General features: G+C 41.7%; 1 protein-coding gene across 2 annotated transcripts in view; it reads right to left on the minus strand.

Annotated features, from left to right (window-relative positions):
• Positions 1-23,269, minus strand: part of MSRA (methionine sulfoxide reductase A) — a 242,530-nt gene that overhangs the window by 151,338 nt on the left and 67,923 nt on the right. For both annotated transcript variants that reach the window (XM_033056459.2, XM_033056460.2), the window contains one exon: positions 3,438-3,506. In XM_033056459.2, the coding sequence (XP_032912350.1) occupies positions 3,438-3,506 (69 nt within the window). The remainder of the gene's footprint in view (positions 1-3,437; positions 3,507-23,269) is intronic.

Genomic DNA, 23,269 nt, shown 5'->3' on the forward strand with positions numbered 1-23,269 from the left:
CCCCAGTCAGGGAGACTGGAATAACCCAGTGAGGGACACTGGAATGGAGACTGGAATAACCCCAGTGAGGGAGACTGGAATAACCCAGTGAGAGTGGAATAACCCAGAGAGGGACAATGGGATAACCCCAGTCAGGGAGACTGGAATAACCCAGTGAGGGACACTGGAATAACCCAGTGAGGGACACTGGAATAACCCAGGGAGGGACACTGGAATAACCCAGAGAGGGACACTGGAATAACCCAGAGAGGGACACTGGAATGGAAACTAGAATAACCCAGAGAGAGACTGGAATAACCCAGAGAGGGACACTGGAATAACCCAGAGAGGGACACTGGAATAACCCAGAGAGGGACACTGGGATAACCCAGGGAGGGACACTGGAATAACCCAGAGAGGGACACTGGAATAACCCAGTGAGGGAGATTGGAATAACCCAGTGAGGGACACTGGAATGGAGACTGGAATAACCCAGTGAGAGATACTGGAATAACCCAGAGAGGAACACTGGAATGGAGACTGGAATAACCCAGAGAGGGAGACTGGAATAACTCAGTGAAGGACACTGGAATAACCCAGTGAGGGAGAATGGAATAACCCAGACAGGGACACTGGAATAACCCAGTGAGGGACACTGGAATAACCCAGTGAGGGAGAATGGAATGGAAACTGGAATAATCCATTGAAGGAGACTGGAATAACCCATTGAAGGAGACTGGAATAACCCCAGTGAGGGACACTGGAATAACCCAGTGAGAGAGACTGGAATAGCCCAGTGAGGGAGAATGGAATAACCCAGAGAGGGAGACTGGAATAACCCCAGTGAGGGACACTGGAATAACCCAGTGAGGGACACTGGAATGGAGACTGGAATAACCCAGAGAGGGACACTGGAATAACCCAGTGAGGGACACTGGAATAACCCAGTGAGAGGGACTGGAATAACCCAGTGAGAGGGACTGGAATAACCCATTGAGGGACACTGGAATAACCCAGTGAGGGAGACTGGAATAACCCACAGAGGGACACTGGAATAACCCAGAGAGGGCCACTGGAATAACCCAGAGAGGGAGACTGAGATAACCCAGTGAGGGACACTGAAATAATCCCAGAGATGGACACTGGAATAACCCAGTGAGGGACACTGGAATAACCCATTGAAGGAGACTGGAATAACCCAGTGAGGGAGACTGGAATAACTCAGAGATGGACACTGGAATAACCCAGTGAGGGAGACTGGAATAACCCAGAGAGGGAGAATGGAATAACCCATTGAAGGAGACTGGAATAACCCAGTGAGGGACACTGGAATGGAAACTGGAATAACCCAGTGAGGGACACTGGAATAACCCATTGAAGGAGACTGGAATAACCCCAGTGAGGGAGAATCCACACAAGAGGGATCTCTTCTAAGTAACCACTGCTCTTCCAGATTCATCCCTGTGAATCCCAAGGAAAAGAGTAAAGGATTTTTCTGGAATAGGGGTGTGAAAATCCTGTCTTGGTGAGGTGGAGTCAGAAATTCCACTGGCTCAGGCTCTCTCCTGAGCTTACAGAGTCCCAAGACACAAAGAACTTGCTGTTAACAGGATCCCACGTGGAGAGGATGAGTAATAATCCCAGCAGAGGAATTCCTAGCTGATAGTTTTCTTCTTCTAGCGCTTCTTTTAGAATCAGGGGATCACAGAATGGTTTAGTTTGGGAGGGACCTCCAAGCTCATCCAGTTCCATGGGCAGGGACACCTTCCACTGCTCCAGGATGCTCCAAGCCCCATCCAACCTGGCCTTTAATTCCCATTCACGTGGGCTGGAGGGAGAAAAATGAACTGCAGCTCCCTTTTCCCATCCCACCCCTGCCAACAAATGCCAAATGATCATCAGAGTCATGTCTGTGCACTATTCCAGTGCAGGTCTAACAGCAAAATCAGGATGTGGAGTTTTCTGCTCCTTCACAGCACAGATGGCAGCAGCCTGAGCTTTCCCCACTTGAGCCCAACACTTGCAATCACAGCCTTGTGGAAAATCTAGGGCAATTGAAAAAGAATGGGAGTTCCCAGACTTGATAGGAATGTTAGAGATTTCCTCAGGAATGCTTCAAAGTGCGCTGTTTAATAAGGTTTTGCACTTTTCCTATTAAATTCTGTAAATTTTTATAGATTGTGTACAATAATAGAACCAACACTCATCATAGACACTGGAAATCTGATCTGAAAATGACACAGAAAATAAAATTTAAAAAAAATTTAAAAAAGAGCTTTTTTTAAAAAAAAAATCTGAACAGCAAAGACTGCATCAATATCAGACTGTACCACAACCCTCTGACCCTTCCTGCTGTAAGAAATTCTAAGAAGAATCTCTAAATCCACCTCAGCCTTGAAGCTTAAAATCATTTTCCATTCGCTCCAAAAGAAAATTACAAAACAATCCCTCATTTCACCACCCCACAAATTTGTTTATGCTCCCAAAATCCACAGAGAAGGAGTCACTGACAGAAAGGCAACATTGGATTGGAGGAACTCTGAAGAGAAGTTGAATAAATCATGTTGGAGCTGAAGGTTGACACCCACAAACCATTTCCCCTCTCAATGAAACTACACCAACATTAATTCCACAGGAAACATCACACTCACCAAGACTCTTTTGCCATCACCAATTGAAAAGATCACTTTTGGAGTATTAAATTAATGTGTACCAAGGAGTGATTTGATATTTGCTTCAGCACCACAGACAGAGAAACATTTAATAGAATAAAATACATTTCCTAAGGCACTTTGGATCATCCTGCACATGTTAATGGAGAAATTTATCCTTTGTAAACAACTCAGTTGTATCAAAACATTAGGAAAATTTTCACTCTCTGCAGCAATAAATGTTAATAATATTTGCCATAGAAATCCACTTTTTTCTTCCCAGTAAATCCCAAAGGCTTGCCTTAAGGACTAACCAGCACATCCCAAAATGAGAGCTCTGACAATTCCCAGATTTGGGTAAACTCCAGATCTTGGTTGGAAAAGGGAGATTTTGATCTATTTTAGGATGTTTATTACTTCCAGAAGTAATTAATTTCTCTGGAAAAACACCTTTTCAAGTCTTCAAAATGAGCTCAAAGAATGACATTTTCATAGAAAGATCTTAGACAAATGATCATACATTAAAAAACTATTATTTTGGAATTTTTAGGGAACAAAATACAAGATGTACATTTTCTGTTTATATAGCTAAGAAAAAAAAACATTTTTAGTGTATTTATTAATATGGAAATGACATATAAAGGACATCTCCCAAAATGCCCAGTGGTTTTAGCTGGTGTCAGTGATTGGGAAATGGCAGGAGCAGCCCAGATTCTGAAACTTGAAGGAGTCAGGCTAAAATTAAGAAATTTGGAATGCAGAAACACCACAGAGCTTTGAGGTTTGATTTTCAAAGTGATGCCTTACCAAACAGAGCCATCTGTGTTCCCTCTGGGAAAGGTTCAACCATTCTGTTCCCATTGACATGATGTTTATCTAGAAGGGGAGAAAAAAAAACAAAAAAAAACCCAAGTTAAAATGTGATAGAGTATTCGCTTTGCATAAAATCAATTGTTTATTTCTCATGGATCCATTGAAAACTGAACAATTCCCATGGGAATTCCATTATCCCAGGTTGATCCAAGCCAATCCAGCCTGGCCTTGGACACTTCCAGGGATCCAGGGGCAGCCACAGCTTTTTTCCTTCCCAATTCCTTCCCAATATCCCATCCATCCCTGCCCTCTTGTAGCTCAAAACATTTCCACTGCTATCTCCACATTTATTTTTTGCTACTTAGGCACATTTTAAACAGAAATGAAACTGCCTGAATTCAAAATACAACTTTCTGGTTTTTTCCTGTTTCCCAGGGAGGAAATCAAGATGTTTTCTCAGTGCATGCATTATTTTAATTCCTGGTGAGGAATAAACCAGGTCAGATAAGGAATGTGGGCTCACTTGTGAATCCTCTGGAAACAATATTTGCCATTAGCAGGGAGGCACATTGCTAATCCCAACATTCACCAGCAGCGAGGAGGGGAAATCAGAGTTATCTGCAAGTGGAGCAAGAGGTGCCACGAGTCAATTGGTGGCATTTAGGAAAATTGAAAGTCCTGTGCCTCAAGAGAGGGGGGCTTTGGGAAGAAAACTGTTGGGAAGCTCCAGAGTGGGAGTGAGAGGAGCAAGGTTTCAACCTCGTTAGCTGCAGCTGGTATTCCCAACATGATCTACAGCCACAGGAGAGGAGTGAACAGTCAGAAAAATTATGGAACATCTTGTAAGATCAAATAAACTAACCCTGCCCTCACCCTGATAGCTGCCTTCATTTACGGAGTGAGTGACATCCATGATGTATGAAGCAGTTATCATTTCAAATGGCCAGGCTTTCAATATATTAAAATTAAAATTAAACTTTCAGAGGTGAGACAGGCTTGAATGAAAGTAATATTTTCAGAGTTCTCAAGTTGTCTCCCAATGTCTTCACACTTTAATTTTGAAGATCTCAGCCAGATAAAATGATTCATTTTCTTGTCATTCACATTTTGGCTCACTATTTTTTCCAGTATTTCCTGCACAGATGCATTAAATAGTAAAAAGTAAACCAAAAAAGAACCCCCAAAATTTAAAAGGATCTTAACAAAATGCACATTCAACCTTAAGAAGAAAGTAACAACACCTAAATAACACTGTGTAAGTAACAACAACTCTCCCCAAGGAGAACTAAAGAATGTCCCAGTTTGGAGCTTTTTAACTGAACAGTTTTCCATGTGAAAATATTTTAATTCTCACCTACAAATTGGATAGACTAAACCCAGAAAATCAAGAATACTTTGGAATTAGGAAAAAAAAAAATAGGACTATCCCTGTAGCTTGCCAACAGAAAGAATAAATTATTTCCAAGCTCATTGTCATTCCAGAGACAAGGGGCTGCAGTAAGGAGGATAAAACCTGGTGGTACAGAGCCATGGAGAGATTTCCAGTGAGCACTGCACTGCCTGTGAGTTCATTTCAGCTTCATTCCACCCAAATACTGTCAATTTATGGAGTCCATCCATTAATGGGTGCAGAAAAGCTGAATTAGAAGGACATGGATCATCAAATCATGGAATGGTTTGGTTAGAAGAGACCTTAAACTTCATCCTGTTCCACCCCCTTCCACTGTCCCAGGCTGCTCCAATCCCTGTCCAAACTAGCCTGGAACACTTCTAGGGATGTCTCTATATCAATTTTTTTAATCTCCTTGATCCTCAGAGTTCCCAAGTAAAGTTAAGGAACAGATTCTTATTTTTATTCTATTGATATTCATGCAGTCAGAATTTTCACAAACATAAATTCGTGAACAGCCTCCCAAAACTTCCAAATGTTGCTCCATCATCAACTGCCAAAACTCTAAATTTTCCAAACCAAGCCTGAGAGATTGCTGTGACACACTTTGCTCCCTTTGAACAGAACCAGCAGGAGCTGAAAGCAACAGAGATCCTGGAGGATTTGACATTCACCTTCAGCTCCAGGCAAAGTCTGCTGCAGCCAGGTGCAGTGCCTGCCTTGTGCTCCTTGGATTCTCTTGATTGTGACAGAAATAATCCTTCCCAGATGCAAAATACATGGAAAGATAATAAAAAGGTGCTGAACAGATCTTCCATATTTTTCTTAGGCATTACTAAGTTTTTAAATCTATCACTGGATAGTTTCCAGCATGGTCCTACAACAGCCCTTGGCTAAGGAGGCACTGACTGATTACCACAGAATCATGGAATGGTTGGAGAAGGAACCTCAAAGACCATCTAACCATCGAAAAAATCCACCCCCTGCCATGGCAGGGACACCTTCCACAATCCCAGGTTATTCCAAGCCCCATCCAGCCTGGCCTTGGACACTTCCAGGGATCCAGGGGCAGCCACAGCTGCTCTGGCCAACCTCAGCCCACTCTCACAGCCAAGAATTTCTTCCTAATATCCCACCCTTTTCCAGTGTGCAGCCATTCCCTGTGTCCTGTCCCTCCATCCCTTGTCCCAAGTCCCTCTCCAGCTCTCCTGGAGCCCCTTTAGGCTCTGCAAGGGGCTCTGAGCTCTCCCTGGATCCTTCTCCTCTCCAGGTGAGCACCTCCAGCTCTCCCAGCCTGGCTCCAGCCCTTGGAGCATCTCTGGGGTTTCCTCTGGATTCATCCCAGCACCTCCCCATCCCTCTGCTGTTGGATCCAGGGCTGGGGCAGCTCTGCAGCTCTCATGTCCCTGAGCAGATCCATCTCCCTCCCTGCTGCCCTCACCCTGAGTCTGCACCAGTAAACCACTCCAACAGACAAATCTTATCTCCAAACTATCCCAGAGTTAATTAGCCCAGCTGAAATCATGTTTGATCCTATCCCAGCAATTTATCAGCGTGGACAATCGAGTTCCAATGCCCAGACCTGTTCTCTGGCACATTTTAATTTGTTAGGATCCATTTCATTTATCCTCCCAGTTCCGTGGGTTGATGCTATCACACCTATAAATAGATACATTTAACAATGAAATATGTTCAAATGGGAAAGTTCTGTAAAAAATATCTCCTTTCAAACTAGCCTAACTTAAGTTCCAACAAGATTTACAAGCCCAGGAAAACTTAAAGAACTCTGGGTTAAGATGCCCCCAATCATTTAGTGAACATCACTTCCCTTTTTGTGGACCCAAATGAAGATACTTAAAAAAGGTTTGGCTTTCAGAGAGTGCTGATCCAGCAGTGAGTGAAAATCAGGAATTTTCCAGTCTCAAAATATTCAATTTCTAGCAATCACAGCAAAGATTTGAGAACATTTAAATTCTATTAACAAGAGATTCATATGTTCTTCATATTTGTCTTTTGATTTTTTTTTTTTAACCATTAGGGATTATTTAGATTACATAGCCAAACTTGTTTTATCAGAGCAGCCAGAAAGTTATTATTTTTAAATGAAAACTGAGATTCTCGCATAATCAAATTAATCCAGGAGTAGGGGTCATATTTATATGAAAGGACTGTTAATTTTCCATGGTAAGTACAGGCAGGAATTGAATTGAAAATAGCTGATTAACCAATTACCAGGAGCCTCCTCCATCTCCTAAAGCACAGCCACGATGGGGATGGGGGAGAGGAGGAGGAAAAGGGAAAAGCAGGGATGGGAACATCCCAAAGCAAATTAGCTCCTTCTTGAAGGACTCCTTTCCCCTTTTTTCTTACATTTTTCCTACATTTCCCATCAAATCCCCATTCTGGAGGATTTTGCCTATTGAGGGGGTGGGAATCTGGGAGAAAAAACAGATCAGGGGACACAAGAATTATTTTAAGCTCTTATAAAGAGATCACACAGGTCATTATTTCCAAAGAATGGAATATAAGGCATAACATAACTAGTAAGTTCATGATTATAAGCCACATCCCTGGTGTCAGCAACTTTTCATTCTTTGTCCATACATAAGCCACACCTGATTATAAGCCGCATGTTACAATACAGGGTGTGATAAAAGGTCTCTGTTCTATCACCATCTGTTGAGGGTGGGGCAGTGATCCTGATCTCCCTGGGAGATATTCTGCTAATGGGCCATCCATTGAAACCAGGCAGGGCATTGTTCTTTATCTTTTCACAGCCCATCCTTCCTCCAGCCAGTCATTTTCTGCTCATGGCCATTGAGTCCCACTGTGGCACTGATAAAATTACTGCATCCCATTGGGAGTTGCTCCAGCCAGGGGGAAGAGCCCAACATTTCTTACCAAGATAAAAACAGAGGGTTTGGGACACTAAGGGAGCCCCTTTCTCCACTGGACTCCAGAGGAAAACCGGATTTCTCCACATCCCCACTGGAGCTCCGGAGGGAAACTGCACCTTGTACAGGAGCACTGCTCCAACTGAGCCACATCTGTCACTGCAGGAGGATGCAGCCACCATGGAATGGGACTGCTGCCAACACCCTGCCTGACGGGTGTCAGGTTGTACTCTGACTGTGTCAGGGTTTGGGGTTTGTTTCTTTGTAGTGCTGTATTTCTATTTTAATTTCCCTAGTAAAGAACTGTTATTCCTAATTCCCATATCTTTGCCTGAGAGCCCCTTGATTTCAAAATTATAATAATTTGGAGGGAGGAGGTTTACATTCTCCATTTCAAGGAGAAGCTCTTGCCTTTCTCAGCAGACACCTGTCCTCCCAACTAAAACAGCAACTTTTTGTTTTGTCCATATATAAACCGCACCTGATTATAAGCCGCACTTCAGGTTCGGACCAAAATTTTAGTCAAAATGGTGTGGCTTATAATTGTGAAATTACTGTATTTATTTTGTTCACCTGCTTTAGAAAGCAGGGATCTGACCTTGGTTTGGGCTTGTGCCTGAGAAAATGAACTGATTGTAGGAACTTCTGGGCTCCAGAATTTCTGCTCACTTTTCACTTGTGAAAGCCCCAACTGGCCAGTACTTCTGTAAAACAGGTCATTCATTTGCAGGCCTAAATACCTGATTTTTTTAAACCTAAGGATGTTTATTTATTTTTTTCACTGTTTCATAACCCAAGAGGTATTTCCCTAAAGAAAGGGTTTAGCTCTCCACAAAGGCACCTGATGTGTGTGCCAAGAGGAGTCACACATCTCACGTACCAAATTGTGCCAAAATTTAGGATTTGGTAAATTGTACAAGGATGGGATTCTTCCACATCCTCACTTATTCAAGCAGAGAATGAAATCATTCACTTTATTTACATCCACCCCCTCTCCCAAGTTCTCCTGGACACCAGAAAATCTGAGGTCCTTTCACAATGGTCTGCAAAGGGCAGAGGGAAAGTTTGGTTTTTGAGGAGAAAGATTGTAGGAAATCCTTCTGAAAGAATAGCAATTACCTGTTAAATGCCCCCTTTTCCAACCTCAACTAAATCCCCCATTTTTCCTTGTTCCTGAAGGTGGAGTTTGGATTTCAAATTTTGGGATTTCAAAAACTACTCAATGGGAAAAAAAAAGCAGGAAATCAGAGATTCACTGGGGCTCTTGGAGGAATAGAGGCACACAAGGGAGAGGGCTGCTCTCCTTGAGTGGGATGAGATTTTTAATTTATGGCAGAATTTCATCCATAAATCCTTCCTAGCTGGTGATGAAACAAAAGCTCTTCTTTCTTTTCAGGTCTAGTTCAATGAGCAGAACTGTCAGTTCTAAAAGCTCCTGTGCAATAAGAAAACCTCCTGTCATCTCAGATGAACTCTCCAGTGTCACAGTTCAAACCCCTTTGTCTCCCAAAGGACATTTTCAGCACAGAGACATCGATCCCCAGTCCTGACCATTTATGTCCCCACCTCTGACGAGTCATTTGGATCCTCAGCATTGGCAAAGAGATGGTGAACAGGATCTGCTGGGTTTCTTTCACCTCTCACTTCTGCACTTCCATTCTCCAGCAGGAGAGATCAGCTGCCAGCTCATGATCAATTCAAAGGAGAGGTGGCTATGGCACAGTAATCCAACAATTTGAATTTTGAGTTATTTGAATGATTTGACCCACAACTCTTTGCAGTATTGTGGTGCTGTCCTCACATGAGGGATCCCAGCAAAATGCTGGTATCACTCAATGGAATGCAATAATCACAAATGTTGTTGCAAAATAAGTTTATTGATCAAAACAGCTCAAGAAAGGAAGAGTGGCAGCTGAAACCAGTTTGGAAATGTATTCTGGAGGTGATGTCCCACAATGTGACACACTGTGCTCTCTGCATGCAGGCCATCAAACAGATTGGGACACAGGAACTGACTGATGAATGTGATGTGTCCTGGCACAGAGTGTCAGCTCAGCCTCCCAAACACATCCAAAAAAACAGAGGTGCTGCTTAAGGCCAGAGATCACACACTGGGTTTGTTCTGCAGGTCTGTCCTAGTTTGGAGGACAGGTGTCTGCTGAGAAAGGCAGGAAATTCTCTTTGAAATGGAGAATGGAAACCCCCTCCCTCCAAATTATTATAATTTTGAAATCAAGGGGCTCTCAGGCAAAGATATGGGAATAGGAATAACAGTTCTTTACTAGGGAAATTAAAATAGAAATACAGCACTACAAAGAAACAAACCCCAAACCCTGACACAGTCAGAGTACAACCTGACACCCGTCAGGCAGGGTGTTGGCAGCAGTCCCATCCCATGGTGGCTGCATCCTCCTGCAGTGACAGATGTGGCTCAGCTGGAGCAGTGCTCCTGTACAAGGTGCAGTTTCCCTCCGGAGCTCCAGTGGGGATGTGGAGAAATCCGGTTTTCCTCTGGAGTCCAGTGGAGAAAGGGGCTCCCTTAGTGTCCCAAAACCTCTGTTTTTATCTTGGTAAGAAATGTTGGGCTCTTCCCCCTGGCTGGAGCAACTCCCAATGGGATGCAGTAATTTTATCAGTGCCACAGTGGGACTCAATGGCCATGAGCAGAAAATGACTGGCTGGAGGAAGGATGGGCTGTGAAAAGATAAAGAACAATGCCCTGCCTGGTTTCAATGGATGGCTCATTAGCAGAATATCTCCCATGGAGATCAGGATCACTGCCCCACCCTCAACAGATGGTGATAGAACAGATACCTTTTATCACACTCTGGATTGTAACCCCAGACTAGGAAATGGACCAGGAGCAGCAGGAAAATGAGATTTTGGAGTGAAAATGAATAAATAAAAAGAGGTTGGTGGAGGTGCAGAGGAGGAGAAATAGTGATTGTGAAATTCCCAATCCCCTGGGGTAGATATACATACTGAGAGTGGGGGAGTGGATTTGTGGCAGATGGGACAGAGAAGCCAGAGTGTGGGAGTAAAGTGTGAGGATCAGGGATATATCTGGGGTGTGAATAAAGGAAACCACAAACCATGGAGAGGCTGAGGGAGCTGGGAAAGGGGCCCATCCTGGAGAAAAGGGGGATCAGAGGGGACCCTGTGGCTCTGCACAACTGCTGACAGGAGGGGACAGCCAGGGGGGATTGGGATTTTTCCCAGGGAATATGGACAGGAGGAGAGGGAACAGCCTCAGGTTGTGCCAGGGGAGTTTCAAGTTGGATATTTGGAACAATTCCTGCCTGGAAGGGGCTGTCCAGCCCTGGCACAGCTGCCCAGGACAGGGGTGGATTCCCCATCCCTGGAGGGATTTAAAATCCATGTGGATGTGGCACATGGGGACACGGATCAGTGGTGGCCTTGGCAGTCAGGAATGGTTGGATCAGTAATCTCTGAGGGCTTTTCCAACCCCAACAATTCTGGGATTGTGAGATTATGTGATTTTCCCACACACACAGTCCATGAGGGCCAGATAAAGGTGACCCATCACAGCCTGACTGAGACCACACGTTCTGCTTGATCTCTGACTCTGTAGGTGTTGAATTTTGGAGGTCTGGGGTACAAAAATTCAGGCTAAATTAAATCTTCTTAAACTTGGATCCTTACACTCAGCTTTCATCGTCCACACTGGATATTTACATTGAGTATTCAGCCCTGGATCCTCCTGTACTGTGGGAAGAATGAGACACGTGTGGTGATTCATTGGACACACTGCTTTCTTCAAGATAAAACCAATCATACTTAAAAATGTCACTTTCTGAGCACTGATCATAAGGAAAGCAGTGACAAACTTGGATGAACTCCACCTATAACCCTGCAGTAATATCACAGAGGTTCAGGATCTGTTCAGGGGAAGGATTAGATGTACCTGTGTGTACACAAATATTTATTACAATATTGCCTCGACACCAATGGAGATTGTGGGTTATGAACCAGAACAAATGTTAACAGTAAAATACAGGATCAAAACAGCAAGGGAAACAATGGCAGAGGAAAATAATGACACCAACCAAAAGGAATCTATGATTGTGTAAGAATCCTGTCTAGAAGGGCTGTGAGATCAGAAAGATTACACAGACAGATATATGAGATACACAAACTAATCAGCTCCTGTGGTATTTTTGAGATTGTCACATCACTTAATTTCCCAAAAACCTAATTCATGGGGTACTGTCATAACAAAAGCAGCAGTTCTAATTTTTAAAACTTATTTTTAACCTCCCAGAGAAGCTGTGGCTGCCCCATCCCTGCAAGTGTCCAAGGTTGGATGGGGTAACACAAAAAAAAAAATAAAAATACAGACACCTTCCACTATCCCAGGATGCTCCAGCCTGGCCTTGGACACTTCCAGGGATGGGAAGTCTACAACTTCCTCAAATATAAAATTGAAAAGAAAATAGAAGAGCCTTAAAGAGTCATCAATCCCTGGCACTGAGTTATCCACCTACCAAGGACTATCCAGGCCATCTCTGCCATTCCTGCTTTTCTTGGAGCCTTTGTTAGCACAGGAACTGAATGAAGATGATAAAACACAACCGGATTTACTTCATAATTACCTCTCAAAACCCCACTTGAAACCCTTGCATTAACCAGCTTGGGTAAGAATGGCACCAGACAGGCTGGAAAACCAAGAGATGCAAACAAAGGATGGTGATAAACAGAGCACAAGGGAGCAGGAGGAGACGTCCAGCGGGCTGAGGCGAGCAGGGTTGTTAAACCTGGCTTTATTTAGCAGCTTTATTAATGATCCCGAGTAAGGGGTGAAAAGCACATGAATAAAACATGCTCTGGATGCTCATCTGGAACATGGTGTGTGCACTGTGAAAAATGGGAGGCAGCACAAAGCTCTGGGCAGGAATTCCACAATGGAGAATGGAGAGAGGCAAAGCAGCTCCTGGAACTCTGTTCTGCTGTTATTATGGAATTTGAGTTTGCATCCCGTAATTATTGAGGGAAAAACTGTCTAAAAAGGGCAGGAACCACCTGAGGGAAGGCCTGAAGATTCGTGGGAGAAATAAACTTTTATAATCTCTGGAAAGCCAAGGGCTGGGGTCTGATCTCTGCTGGCCAGTGAATTCCTGGCACTGCTCAGCTCAACATCTCCTCACTTGGGAATCAGCACCAGAAATGCCAAATTCTAGGGAAGCCTCTGCAATGTGAAACAGCACAGACCTAAAAAATCCCCTCCCAACTGCTTTGTTCATTTACAATTTCCTTTTAAAGGTAAATATTTACATAAACAAGTTCCTGAGTGTGACTGTGGATTTAGACTGCTCCTTTTTTGAGGGTTCACCCTGACAGCAGTCAAGCCTTGTGCCACCTAACACCAATGAACTGTTATTTATTTTTCTGTCCATGGCTTCTCTAAATGAGATTCAAGATAATTTTTGCTGGACATTCATCTTCAAAGTGGGAAAATCTCTTTGAAATTAATGGCTGGCCATGAATTTGTAGATAAAGAGAAGAGCTGTGTTGTTTCAAATCTTTAATTATATATAAAGAGATTGGAACTGGACAATCCTCAAAGCCCATTCCAACCCAAACCATTCTAGGATTCTACAGTTTTATGATATTTAAACTTTACAACATCACAGAAAGGTACTTTTGGGCAGATTATAGCAATAAGACAGTGACAGGTTAAAGAATCACAACAGCATTGGTAAAACATGTCTTCATTCATAAGAACTTTATTCCAAAGGGTTTGTCCAACTCCCTCTCCACTACTTGGAAAAATGTGTTTACTGGGCTAATAAAACCCAGTGGAGGGAATTCAGGAGTCACTCTCTATTAATGAGTTAACATCACTCAGTCACCTACATTTTAATTTTTCTGAGGCTCTGAGATTTTAATTTGGGTAATACTTCTATTAATTACAATGTCTAATAACAATGTCAACTTCAGACATCTGTTAAAAACATGTAATGTTAATTTATTGGAAAATCTCCAGCAGTGCTCAATTAAAATGTTCCCCAGTTAAGTCAATGCATATGATTTGTCATGAAAAGCAAAATGGGATACAGTTAATAAAAATAACAAATTCAAAACAGTAAGTTTTGAGTTGCAGATTGACCAAATTCAAGACGCAAAACTTTTTATTACGTGGTAGAAGAAGAATTTTTGGGATCAATTTTGGATATTCTCATGCTGGCTTGGGAGCCATGCTCTAATCAACAGCTACAGGAAATATTTTATGGAATCAGGGAATGGTTTGGGTTGGAAGGAACCTTAAAACTCATCCCATTCCACCCCCTGCCATGGGCAGGGACACCTTCCACTATCCCAGGTTGATCCAAACCCTGTCCAACCTGGCCTTGGACACTTCCAAGGATCCAGGGGCAGCCACAGCTGCTCTGGGAATTCTATTCCAGGATCTCCCCACCCTCACAGGGAAGGATTCCTTCCCAAATCCCATCCATCCCTGCCCTCTAGAGTGGTAAGCCCTTCTCCATGCTCTTGTAAACATTCCATCTCCACTTTTCTTTTAGGTTTCCTCCAGGAACTGGAAGGAGCCACAATTTGGACAATCCAAAGCTTCTCTTTTCCAGGCTCTTTTCCAACCCCAATTCCCAATTTTTTACATTGAGCATTGCAGGAAATACTTATAAACCTCCTCTTATCAGATTTTTCCTGCTGTAATTTCAGTTTTATATCACAAGACATTTTTCTTGTTCTTTTAAATATTTAGATTAGTTGAGGCCTGCATTTGCCAGGGTGGCTTTTCCTATTTCCAAATAATTCCTGAACTTTGCAGCAGAATTAGACTGAGATGTTGTGCTGGTTTTACATTGACTGGCACCTGGGGGGAGGGCATACATGGAAATTTTCTCCTTGAAAATTTCCTCTGTGTGTTGATGGGACTAATTGGAGGCTGGTTTGGTTGTTAACAGCCTGAGAAATTAATCGAAAAATTTAGTTTTTTCTGTTTTTTTCTTCTTATGGAAAAAAAATCCTTATAGCCGGACAAAAATAATACTCCTCTCCCTAAAGGGAACTAAAAAAGATTATTTCAGTTAGTATCTAACTGAAGTGTTTCTGTATGTTGTTGTTAAGAAAGAGAAAAAACGTGTAAAGAAGAGGAAGAAGGGATGGTCTAAAACTTTTATTCAAAATTTATTATTTCTTTATATTGTCATTTTGAAGGGTTTTTTAAGGGGATTGGAATTATTATTTTTATTTTTATTTTTATTTTTATTTTTATTTTTATATTTGGAAGTTTGGATAGATTCAAACATGTTAATCCACCCACACATAGAATGGGAGTTTAAGTAAAAGAATAAGCATAAGTTTAAGTTTAGATGTAAGCTTGAGCTTTAGGATAAATAAGTCAGTAAGTCAGTAAGTTTTAGTGAGAGCTGCAATGTTTTTAGTAAGTAAAAGATTTAAGATGCCAGAGTAGAAGAACAAGTTCTAGTGAAGGTTAATAAACACATTAATGTTTTCAGTAGAAGCTCCAGAAGCTCTTTCTTAGACAAGACTTAGACAAAATGGAACTCCAGTGAGAATATTGCTGACATTTTTCAGATAGAACAAGACAGATCATGTCGTAGTTTATACGTATCCTAGTGTGTTGAGAAATTAGGATTCTCATAGGTTAAGTAGTAGTGGTTTGAGTTCATGTGTTAACTTGTTAGAATAAGATTATGTATTAGGGAGAGTTAGTGCTTTTTGCCATTGTTTTTTTGCTTTTGCTCTTTGCTTTTTGCCACCACTTTGCTGTGCCTGTCAGGGTCTCCAAAACCGGACAAGAAGATCTGAGCTCCAGCAGCAGCACCAACCTCCCCGGCACCCCCAGGGACAGCTCCTGCTTTTGTTCAGGACTTTACGCTAAAACTTAGCCTAGACTTTAATGTCTGTGACTGTGCCTTAGAAGACTGATGCACTTTTACAATAAATAACCTTTTCAGCAACTACTAGCAGCTTTAATCATTTAGAGATAACCCAGCACAAAGAGTGTGTCGAGAGTAGTGGGGGGACAAACCCAAACCCAACCCCATTTTAGCGACAAATCCCAACTCCCAGCACCCCTTAAAGCCCTGTTGCCGTTCCCTGTGGCCTGGTGGAGCCGTGGGGAGCAGTGTGTGGCTGTGATAGAGTATCTCCTTCGCACACAGCCCCACTCCACGGCAGATTATCTGCGCCAGGCTCCCGTCAGCTGTCGCTCCGCGGATGAGCGCCAACGCTCCGCTGCCTCGTCCCCCTGGCCCTGCTGACAGTGATAAATGACCAGCCCCAACGCTCAGCTGAGCCTCCCAATCTGCTCCAGCCTTTTTCCTGGTGATTCCCCCACTCAGCACAGCGATGGGAAAACGGGAGAGCCAAGCTGGGCTTTGTTGAGGAAAAGGGAATTGTGATTTTACCGCTTGAAGCGGCTCAAACGAAGGGGAGAACCAAGGTGTGGGTTGGTGGCACAGATGATCTTTAAGGTCCTTTCCAGCCCACACTATTTTATTATTCCATGATTTCAAGAAGTTTCCAGAGGTTTTCCCCAATGTTTGTATAGGGTCAGCAGGATTGGCCAAATGAACACAACATTTGTTAAAGGAGCCATTCTTTATCTCCAATGCAGCACCTCATTTCACTTTCATTTTCCAGGGAATCCACTATCCAATTCATTTCACTCCTCTGAGGAAGAAAACAACCTCATCAAGCCTGGTAAGGGCTCACTATGTAATGATACAGAGTGGATGAGGAAGGCAGTCTAATAAAAAATATTTCTAAAGTGAAATAGGAAGTAGTTTTCCCAATTCTAAAAAATTGTTATGACTTCATCATGAGCAGCTGACACAGTTTAAGGCTAATATGTTATTTCTCAGTTATCATCAGGGATGATAATTGCAAAATAAAATATATCATAAGTAACAAATGTCTTTTTTTTTTCACTTTTACCTTAAGCAAATTGAATCATTCCGAAGTTTAAGGCTCAAATTCTGTTTCTTTTCTAAAGTTGTGACCACTGAAACCAAACCAGCCACCAACCACTACAAAACTGCATCTCCAGGACCCATCCTGAAGGGATGGCTCACAGTAAATTCCCAGTTCCCACCCCAACAATCCCACCCTGTGCATCCCTGTTGTCCAAACACACCCTGAGCCCTGCCAGCCTTGGAGCTGTGAGCAGAGAGCAATTCAGACAATCTAAAATCAGCTTTTAGCCTTGAACTTCCTTCTGAACAAGGTTTTCTCTGTGTCTCCACTGATTGTGGAACAAGAAACATGAGAGATTTTAGCTCCCTCATGCTAAAATTAGCTTATTTATGCTCATTTCTATGAATAGCTCCAGAAATCGCAGCGGATTTCAGCTGAAAATGAGAATTTATTCTGAAAACCATCAAAACGAACATTTCAACCTGTTATGGCAAGAGAGACAAACAAATAAAGCATGGAGTGTTGTAGGCTGGAAATTCAAAACATGATTCATCTCGTCCTAAAGCCATCAGCTAAAATATTCCAATCATTCCTTCAGGACATTTATCCCATTGTGATGTGATGGAGCCAGGGGTGACTGGTCTGGGGTGGGATTGGCCAAATGAATCCAACATTTTTTATTATTTGTAAAGAAGTGATTTGGCATCTCCAATGCAGCACCTAATTTCATTTTAATTTTCCAGGGAATCCTTTATTTCCAACGAATTTCACTCCTCTGAGGAAGAAAACAACCCCATCAAGGGCTGACTGTGTTGTTATGCATTAGTTGAATCCCAGAATTTATTATTTTAGTAGATAAAATTCCATAAGTAACAGTGAATCCACTTTCCTTACATGACAGACATCCAACCTTTCACTCAATCAATACAAAATACTTGTACCCAAATCCACAGCACATTCCTTTTTCCCTAAAAGTTCCTTTTATTAACAAATAAAGGTCTAATTAATAAAGTGCCTTGTTTAGAAGTTGAACATTCTTCCCAGTCTTTTTTTGCTCTGAACAATCTTAATAACAGAATTGAAATCTTCAGAGCTGTCATAAACTGAAATTACTGACAAACTGGGATAATGCTTGTGGTTTCATGCCAGCCAAAATACATTTTTGGGACATAAAAGGGGTTTTTAAACAATTTTTTCCTTCCTAAAATGACAAAACTAATGATGGTTTTAGTCCTTTAATGTGTCTTGATTTACCAGAAATACACATAACAAAGTGCCCAGAGTTTTTAAAGCCTATTTAGCAGAAAACCATAACAGTTCTACAATATTTTTGCCCTTCTGTTGCTGAAGCAGTGTCACAAATGTGACTCCAATTTTGAACTGATTTTTTTCTTGCCTCAACTGCAGCCTCTAGTGCTACAGAATCAAGGATTTCCACAAGGATTCAACAGCTCCCACTGAACTGATTTTTTCTGAGAGCTCAGCACTTAATATTGTAGGATCTTTCCAAAAACTGTCTCCTGGGTATTATTTCAACTGGTATTCGAGGAAAATAATTGGAATTTAACAGGATTGGTGCCCATTTAATCACATAACCAAGCAATTCACAGAAGGAGCAGAGCCTGGAAATTATGGTTCTGAATTTATGCTATTTTTGAACTTAAACTTATTTTGGAAAGAGGAGGAATCTTTATCTTTGTACAAACAGAGCTGCTGCCAAAATTCAGTGAGCAAGTTTTGCCTGCTCCTGACTATCAAAGATTATGGGGTGATGCCCACAGATGAAAGGCTCTAAATGATATTAAAAAGCTAAAAAATATCAGGTTAATTGGTGAAAAAAATACCTATAATTAAGTTTCTCTGACCTTCTCACATTAAAACACTTCCAGTATCAATAATTATGTTTTTCTCCACACTTTATAATACCTCTCAAAGTAAGATAATGTTTATTACTCTAGATCCATAAAACACTCCAAACCCGATTTAACAAGCAGTGAGGGAATAATGAAAATATAATTGCTGTCTTTATTAAAGTTACTGCTGAACTTTCCCTGGTATTTGAAAATTGGCAACCAAAATTGTGCATAGAATATAAATATATATATAGAGAGGGATGATGATTTATCAGGTAGGGTAATGTAAGTTAAAAAACTTTTAGTTTTGAGTTAGAAATTACAAAGGATCCTAAAGTTCATCCAGTTCCATGGGCAGGGACAGCTTCCACCATCCCAGGCTGATCTAAGCTCCTCCAATGAAGGCAAAGTTTCTCCTCCAAATGAAAAAAAATATTCAAGGCTCTTTCAGGAAATTTCACTTCAAATTTTATTTACTGCAGCCATGGGATTCTGGAAGCCTTTATTGAGAAGGGTTGGAATTGCACCATAAAAATGGGAACTTGAAGAGAATGACAGGCTGTTTGTTTCTGAAAGGATCTGGTTGAGCTTTTTGTGACACTGATGTTCAAAAACATATTTCATATTTCAGGAAAAGACCACAGAACCAGAGTCTCTAAACACAAAACACAAAGCATCCTTCTAATCTTCCCTATTCTTCTGAATCCTTGCAATCTCAAGATTCTTTCTGAGCTCAGGGTCATGTCTCCATTAATGTTCTACATTGTCCTGTAGAGTGGAGCACCATGTTCCCAACTGGATGTGTCAGTTAAATCAAATGATTGTTGTTATTATTGTTATTTTATTTAACAATGCAGAACTTTTTATAAAGGACTTTTCACGATGATGAACGAGAAAATCACTTTGGGGGATAATAAAGGAAGCCAGGTCTATGCCTGCAATGATACATGAAACTTTAAAGTGGAAGAAAAGACAGAACATCATATTAATCTGAAGAATAATAAAAAAAAAAAAAATCAGTGGTTACTTTATACAGGTTTTTGTTCCCTTAAACTTCCCCAACAATGGAAGGTAAAAAGGTTTAAAAAGATCTCAGCCCAAAACACTTGGAATTCTGAAACAACTTGGAACATCATTCATGTCATTAATTTTAAACCTTCCTATACAACTATTTTAATTTCTTTCATATAAAGAAATATATATAAAAATTAAGACACTTGTCTTTCAGACTCTAAATTTTCTGCATGAAACACAGCTTTTCATTATTCCTGATCTAATAAATCCTATTCTCATCTGGGCTATCAGCAACTCAATAAGTAATTACCATCCACCTTGGGCTGTTCCAGTCCATTAGACCAGTGCTGATGACTCAGTGGAGGCACAAAATGAGGAGCATGGGCTGATGAAGGCACAGAAAGTGAGGAGAGGAAATGCTGCAGCTGGAACTCCTCCCCATGGCTGGGTTTACTGAGAAACACTCAAATCAAATCAAATCAAATTGATACCATCGAAGGTAGACCGAATTTGTAAGGTTTTGCACAAATAAATATCAGAGCTGTTCTCTCTGATGTTGCAGAGGAATGTGAGAGGAGGAATTTATTCCTGATCCAAGCATAAGGAATTTATTCCTGTCTAAGAGACACTACTGGAAGCAAAAGGCACCAATTCATCTCCACTCAGCACAGGCTCTGCTTCCCCCCCAAAAACCCAAGAGTTATTCCAGGCAGTCAAAGAGGTTGGGAAGTTCAATTAACTCTGATCCTTCTCTCACCCAGACCAATCATTCAGCACCTGAAGGGAGCCAACAAAAAAGATGGAGAGGGAATTTTTCCAAGAGCCTCGAGTGACAGGACAAGGGGGGAATGGCTTCAAACTGAGAGTGGGGTTAGATGGAATATTGGGAAATAATTCCTCTCTGTGAGGGTGGTGAGACCCTGGCACTGTGGCTGCCCCATCCCTGGAAGTGTCCAAGCCAGGCTGGAGGCATTACCCATAAAATTGCCATTTCTTCTTCTGCTTGCTGATCATCTATGCAAGCAGAGGATGATCATTTAAAATCCTGTTGGGCAAAGAAAGGAGCAGGCAGCTGGATTTCTCCATGTCCCACAACTCTTGGGTAAAATTCAGCTTTTTCTTCCATCCAAATGGATGCACTTGTGTTTAAATCTGTGTGCCACATCCACACAACTCTTAAATCCCTCAGGGATGGGGACTCCACCCTGGGCAGCTGAACCCTTTCCACAATGAAATTATTCCCAATATCCAAGCTAAACCTCCCCTGACACAAGTTAGGGCTGTTTCCTCTTGCAGAAATTGAGAGGGAAGGTTCCAGTTGATGCAGGGAGGACTGTGAGGATGAAGCTCTGGAACACTTTGTACAGAGAAATTGTCTGACCCTGCTTTGACCTGAGACCTCCTGAGTCAGTCCTGTTCCCACCACATGATTTGTCCATCCAAAAAGAGAAATTTTAGGAGATGATTGAGGGGCCACCTCTGTCAGGACAAACAGATTTATAGGCAATGTCAAGTGTCCAAATAAAACCCCTTGGTAATGAACTTCACACCCAGTTTTCAATCCCAGCTCTTAAATTAAAGATTGCCTGACACAGCCTGTCCAGGGCTTGTGACTCACAGATTTGTTCCTCACTGGTGTTTAAACAAATGAATTAAAATTACATAATTGTCAACAAAACCTTTACAGAGGATTGAGATGGTTCTGCTGACCAGGGTAACAGCACAAAAAACACTTCTAGATAAGTGCCCACAATTAAAGGGACATCCAAATATTGAAATAGATCTGTAGAGGTCTCAGATGCAGGAAAAAATATGGCCCAGTTTGTGTGAAGGCTGTTTGTCATTATACAGATAATTTTACATTTGATTTCTCTGCTCAGGATGGCTCGTTAGTTTAAGTAAAACGAATGCTCAACATTCATTTTATTGAACTCTGTCTCATCAAATCAAAATCAGAGTTAGAGCAGAAATGCTTTCACTGTAATTGCATTTTTCTGGAACGTTCCAACTCAATCTCAAGTTCACAACAGCAATTAAACACATTGTATTTTTAATATCAATATTCCTTTCATCAAAACAATCCTTTGACCATTTGGCCACCTCTGTTCTATCCCCATTTCACAGCCACAAACCCACGGAATTTCACAGGATCAGTCACAGCCACTTCGCAGCCTTGCAGATGACACGCACTAGAAAATTTTTAATGAGCTGATCTGTGAGGAAAAATGTCTTTATTAAGATGTGCTGCTCCTCTCTCAGTGGCTAAATGATTGTTTCCAGAAGCAATAATCAGCTACTGATATGAAAGCACCCAGTTAATTAGTGAAGGGTTGTACTATTCGAGGAAGCTGCATTATTCAGTCAACCATAGGAAATAGTTTTATTTTACAATATTATTAAATGCAGCTTTTGAAATTGTTTAGCTGGTAATGCAATTCTTGAAACATGATTTTCACTAGAAAAATATCTCTGTTGGTTAATAACTGCAAAAGAAAACACAGAGAGTCAGGCAGCCCCGTTGTTGTGCAACAGGATTATTTCCTCTTATTGCTTTTCATCTTTTAATTATTGTAGTAGAGATTACAATAATCTCTAATAAACAATTATATAAAATTCTTGGACAGTGAACTGAGAATCAAAATGCAATTAAATTGCTTTCCTTGTTGTATTTCATGCAGAGAGTGGTGGATAAAGTCTTTCATATTTGACTTTTTGGGACTCCAGAAAATCACTAAAATATTATCTTAGGTGTGGGAATGAAACTTGGTTCAACTACACAGAGAGAATGTTCACACAAAGACAAGGGGCTGCTTTGTTTCTGGATAAATCCAGATCAATTGAACAGCAGGAAAAGAAGATCTGTAAATTTAAACAATGACATTTATCCAGTCCTAGAATCACAGAATTGTTTGTGTTAGGAACAAGTTCCTAAATTTCATTTTTCACGTTTAATTGTTAATGTTAAATCCCAAGCTTTACCCTGTTCTGATTCCTAATTAATGTTGATTGTTAATGTTAAATTATTGGCCTCATTCTGTTTCAGTCCCCAATTGTCTCACCCTATGTGCCCTTTCCCTTCCGTCGGGTGTTGCTGCTGCTGCTCCCCTGAATTGGCGTCTGTGAGCAGGGTGACATCATGGATCAGTATGCAAATGAAAGGAGTGCAAAGGACGCTGGGACAGTATTTGGAGCTAAAACCCCTTAAGACAACGAGCTCAAATGACATCTGGGACTGAGGATAGTGTTCCCAGGTTGGGACAACAGTACAGGACACGGATTTGTCATCTTCAGCTGCTTTGATTCTGTTGCCATGACATAAACAGCATCTTACCAACATGACACCCCTAGACTAAGAGCCAAATTCAATTTCCTTGGGATTCCCGTGAGGATGGAAGCCCCAGTTCTGCCTGTGAAGACAAAGCTGCACTCCTCCTCCTCCTGGGTATCCATCAGGAGCAGCGGCAGCATGTGCAACCCCTCAGGCTCCCCACCCAAGCTGATTTTCTAATAAAGGCCTTACAAAGGAGCTGGTCTCCTGGCCTGATTTATTTCAGTTTGGGTTGGGAGGGACCTTAAAGCTCATCCCATTCCACCCCTGCCATGGCAGAGACACCTTCCACTATCCCAGGTTGCTCCAAGACCCATCCAGCCTGGCCTTGGACACTTCCAGGGATCCAGGGGCAGCCACAGCTTCTCTGGGAAAACCATTCCAGAGTCTCTAATGGAAGGTTCTGGACTAGAGCTCACCAGCAG

Source organism: Catharus ustulatus, chromosome 3, assembly GCF_009819885.2.
Source record: "Catharus ustulatus isolate bCatUst1 chromosome 3, bCatUst1.pri.v2, whole genome shotgun sequence".
NCBI lineage: Eukaryota > Metazoa > Chordata > Aves > Passeriformes > Turdidae > Catharus > Catharus ustulatus.